This window comes from Taudactylus pleione, unplaced genomic scaffold (assembly GCF_031769625.1).
Source record: "Taudactylus pleione unplaced genomic scaffold, aTauple2 ptg000329l, whole genome shotgun sequence".
NCBI lineage: Eukaryota > Metazoa > Chordata > Amphibia > Anura > Myobatrachidae > Taudactylus > Taudactylus pleione.
Window position 1 is genome coordinate 8,828,908 of NW_028284730.1, and position 5,305 is coordinate 8,834,212.

General features: G+C 38.0%; 1 protein-coding gene across 1 annotated transcript; it reads right to left on the reverse strand.

Moving 5' to 3' along the window:
* Positions 1-3,301: 3,301 nt before the first annotated feature.
* On the reverse strand, positions 3,302-4,246 carry LOC148509322 (olfactory receptor 1G1-like). The gene has a single exon (XM_088443448.1). It carries the CDS (start codon positions 4,244-4,246, stop codon positions 3,302-3,304), a length of 945 nt encoding a protein of 314 aa, XP_088299574.1.
* Between the last annotated feature and the right edge of the window lie 1,059 nt (positions 4,247-5,305).

Here is a 5,305-nt window from a genome sequence, read left to right on the forward strand (position 1 = left end):
CTGTTCACATTTAAATGTATTAAATATAATATTAGAGGTAGTTAGCATATCAATGGCCAATGATATGGGCCTGCCCACCAGCATCAAGGTCACCTCATTGAGCAGGTCCCTAACACTCTGGGGTTCACATCTGGGACGCAGGGCACCCCAAAAGACAGCTCAACCAAAGACCTCCCTAGGGCATAACACGAAAAAAAGGGTGACAGTGAAGCGTTAAAGTATCAGGTGTGTAAAAGTAGCTAATAAGTGCTAAAATAATAATAAAGGTAAAATATGTGTGAAAAAATACATGAATAATAAACAAACATAAAGGTGATATACTAAGTGTCTATGTGTAATAAATGGTGATGCCCTGAAGAGGTCCAGCCAGAACAGCTCAGGGGGCCCCACGCCCAAACTCTCACCCCAAATAAACTGACACTAACAATATTAATAGGACTTACTTTAGATTATGCCTGGTGCTGTCAAATGCTAGGTCCCTGCTTAAAATCATATATGAGGGGGTGGTGGGAGGGGTGCAAATCTAGACTGGAGCAATCTCAAGCTTCAGATGTGTGTATAAATACACATAATATAGAGTATAGGGAGGGACTCTAAACTGCAACCTTGCATGCACCACCTTCTCTCTGTGATTCTAGATGTGTCACCTCTAAAACAAGCAAATCAGTGCACAAAAAGATCTCCAAAGCTAGGTACACACTATGCAATTTTTCTGTTCATACCGATAATTGGGACAATTTTATGGCAAAATCATGGTCCCAATATCTGTGCTACACACTATGCAATTTAAATAAAATACCTGGTGAAATTCACAATGATTTTGAATATGTACACCCACAAGGATGATGAGGTAATCAGGAAAAAAGCATAGGAAAAGCATAGGAAATATTGGCAGATAATCAAGATTGCACACACACTGCACAATATCGGGAAATTGAGGCCGAGATTTTTGGTCTTGATCGAAGCAATGCGTTTATGAATGTTTTCTAACCATTTTATCAGTGAAACACTGAACGATCGTTCATACACACTATACAACAAATACCTGCTTATTGGAAAATCGTCCTAATAATTGTATAGTGCGTACATAGCTTTAGGCTGAAGAAAAAATTGTGTGGTTTATCTCAGCCAAACTGAATTTTTGAAAATACTAATAGGCTCCCTCTGGTATTGAGACTCTCTTTTATATTACCTCTGTTTGACAATGATGAGCACGGATTTTTCAAATTGCTAATTTCATCTTTTCCTCCTTCAGTAGATGCTGGGGTGTCAGCGCCAGCTTCTCAAATCTCTTCTGGCATTAATGGTAGCAGTGCACTGTTAGAATCAGCAGGTGATGTCACGGACTAAGGTTAGACATGCGGTGTTCTTCTCATGTGCAGTTCTTTGTGCATTGCATTTCAGTTGTGCAGTATATTCAGTTACTGTGGTTACTGTGAGCTTCTGCCATGGGCATCACCAATTTGAAACACTCAATGTGTGCAGCTCATCATGTGAGTCATGGGTGTGAGCCAGGTGATTCCATCAAGCACTTAATAGCCTGGTCTCACTAACCTCCCAGTGTTGGTGATAGCCTGACGCACCCTTGTCAGTACCTTCAGCTCACAGTATCCTTGCAGCATTTCCAGAATGCATCTGATCCTGTAATTTGCTGTTTGGAGACATTTGTTATTAACCTTTTATTTAATTATCAATTTCTACTATGCTGCTTCTCTGGCTTGTATCACCTGTATTGGCCTGATGCATCTGATTTGCTGGTTGGAAGTGTTTATTAACTTATTATTAATAATACATTTTTACTTTCTACAATTATCACTTTCTTTTGGTCAGATGACTGTGATTTGCTGTTTTGGAAAAGTTTGTTATTCATTTATTAATTAATTATCCATTTCTACTATGATGCTTCTCTGGCTTGATTCACCTGTATTAGCCTGATGCCTGTGATTTGCTGGTTGGAAAAGTTTGATATTAACTTATTGTAATTTTCAATTTCTACTTTCTACAATTATCAATTTCTATTAGCCTGAAACCTGTGATTTGCTGTTTGGAGAAGTGTGTTGTTGATATATTTTTTTTCTACTAGGCTTTTTATTTTAGGTTATTAGTTTTTGATTAATGAAAAGATTCCATAGTGTCATATATTATATTAAACTGCCATCATGTCTGCTGCCACTTCTGTGCCACTGTTTGATAGATGTGCTACATTCTTTTAAACTGCCAGGTGTTTGTGCTGTTGCCCTGTTGCTTAGTTTAGGCAGCCAGCTTGCTGCAGCCTTTGGCCAATATTGTTGAAAAGAATATTGTGAAATGGTCAAAATTGACTGGAAATTAATAACATGACAGTGATTTGGAACCAAAATCATAACATGGGGGTCTGCGCACATCTCTACTGAGTGCATGTTGTTGATGACACCAGTAATGTTAATGTTATTCCATAGAATATATTTCATTCTAACTATCCTAGCCTTTGAAATCATTAGAAAATGCCAGTATTGCTATACTGTGAGGTGTGGACATTTTTCTGAATGTTCTTTATTCATTATACCAGGTTTATTTTTTTTACAAACTGTAATACCTATCATTTGTTTACATGGCTATTGGTTATTTCTGCAATATATAGCTGTGCATTACTTTGAGTTTTTTGCCATAATATAATAATAGTCTTAGAGTCTCATTTACAATGCACACTCAATGAGCACCACAAATCACTTTGGTTTAGCATCAGGGTATCTGGATGTCCACAATACACATACTCTAAGCTCACCACCAGAAAATATAACTTGAAATAATGGAATTTGCTTATTTATTGATTTTTTAAATATAACTTTTATTTAGTTATTTCAATTACTTTACAAAAGACTGTTCATTGTAGAGGATTTATGGGATCATTATGTGCAGCACAAAAGCTGCAAGATCAGTTATGTGGCTCTCCAAACATATTTATTTCCACAACCAACAGACATCAAACACATAACATCGAATGAAAACAGTCTTCACATGACATTCAGAAGAAAATCCAAGAGCAGACAAAGTCTAATAAAAAATTAACAATCCACCACCAGGTCTACTACAAGAAAAAAATAAGAATCATTCTGATAATCAGCTGGACTTATCTGACATCCCAAAAATAATATTTCATGAGAAATGTAAAATGATAAATATTTAATAGATGCAAAATCTATATTACTTCTTTAGTTAATACAAAGAAGATGAAGGATATTGGAAAGAGTGGGTTTATATTCTGATAATATTTTGTCTATATTAGTAAACTAATGAGATAAAATATCTATTTGTCAAACCATTACATGAAAAGGGAGTCCCTCTTGATTCTTGCTAGTTTCGTTATAACTCCCAAAACCTCCTTATTCCGCAAGGTGTAGATAAATGGGTTCAGCATTGGAACCACAGCCATATAAAGCAAAGATAGTAATTTGTCCTGTTCTTTATTCTGTTCAGACTCTGGCTTAGCAAACAAGAAGATGATTGGTCCATAGAATAATATGACAGTGGTGAGATGGGAGGTGCAGCTGGAGAAAGCTTTGGAACGTCCCTCTGAGGAACGTATCTTTAATATAGAGGAAATAATATGCACATACGAGGTTATAGTGAGAGAAAATGGTAGAAAAGCAAAAAATATATTTTCAAATACCATAAGTATCTCTCTGCTTGTAGCATCACTAGTGGTGATTGTATATAATGTTTTCAGGTCACAAAAGAAATGGTCAATTTTGTGTGAGGAACAGAATGACAACATGGATGTAAGGAGTGCATACATCAGTGAGTTTATTGCAGATATGAGCCAGGAAGAAGCAGCCATTATAATACATATTCCCCTGCTCATGACCAGGGAATATTGTAGTGGCTTACAGACGGCTACATATCGGTCATATGACATAGAGGTCAGAGTGAGAATATCACAGAGACCAGATAACATATAAAAGTGCACCTGAGCGATGCAGGCTGGAAGTGACATTGTGTTGTCCTGGGTTACAATAATGGACAAGAGCTTTGGGACAGTGCTAGAGACATACATGAGATCTGCAATAGACAAATTGCACAGGAAGAAGTACATTGGAGTGTGGAGCTGGGGCATCAAACAGATGAGGATGGTAATAATAACATTTCCATTCACAGTAATCAGATACATAAGTAGAATGCCAACAAAGAGCACGTATTGTCCTATTACAGAGGGGGAGAATGCTGAGATGTAGAACCCAGTCACTGTACTGTTTAAACATTCATCCATACTGGGTGCTGGGAAAAGAAATAAAAAAATAACAAAAACTAAAATTAATTTGTGTAAAATAAAGCACTTTTTCCACTGTTAATTGTAACATAGAACAGATTGAATACTATATTGTTACTTTTCTGATCAAATATCAGTTATTATAAATATATAATTTTATACACATGACATGAGCAGTATTAGTAGTGACCACTTAATTGAAGAAACTTTAATTTAGAGTTTCTAATTTACAGCAATGACAACCACACATCACTATTCTGTACTGTTGGGGAACCCAGGCCCTGATTCAGAGCCGGACGCTCTGACAGAGCGCTTGCTCTGAATCAGGGCCGTCCCTCTGAAATTAAGAGCGGCCTCTCTGGCCGCTCGCATAGCTGTGGGTGACCACTCACAGCTATAGTGAGCGGCCAAAATGATGGTAGGGTCTCGTTGCCGTATCAGAGCCAAAAGCACTCCCACTGACATCACTAGTGATGTCAGTGGGGCCAGACCCAGATGGTAGGCTCACTCACCATCGACAGCACGCCCCCTTTGGTGCGAGACCCATAACGACGGCTTGGCCGTCGTTATTCGTGTCTCGCGCATGCGCACGACGGAGCCACCTCTGTCGTGCGCATGCGCACTTTGCCAACATCGACCCGCTTGCGAGCGCTCAGCGCTCGCGAGCGGGTCTGAATTAGGCCCCCAGTTCCTTAGAGAGTGTCTACATAAGAAAGGCTCAGTTACTGATCGCTACAATGTAGACTTGAGCTGGAGGAGGAGGGGGGTTATTCTACAAGCCCATTTGAAGATGCTCTTCTGTGTCCTATTCTTTAGAGCTGAACATGTAAAAGTCATTATAAAGTCTATATGACTGTCACTATAAGACCCTCTGATTTAAACTTTTACATTTTTGTGCTAAAATATTGCCTTACCTACTTTATTTAAAGCACAACATATCTTATAGTATGCTTTGAATTTATTGTAAGGATTGTGGGACATTACTATTTCCTAAAATTCATGTATCACCTTACTCTGTATAGATACGTAATTACCTTTCCTGAGGTTAGACGTGCAATA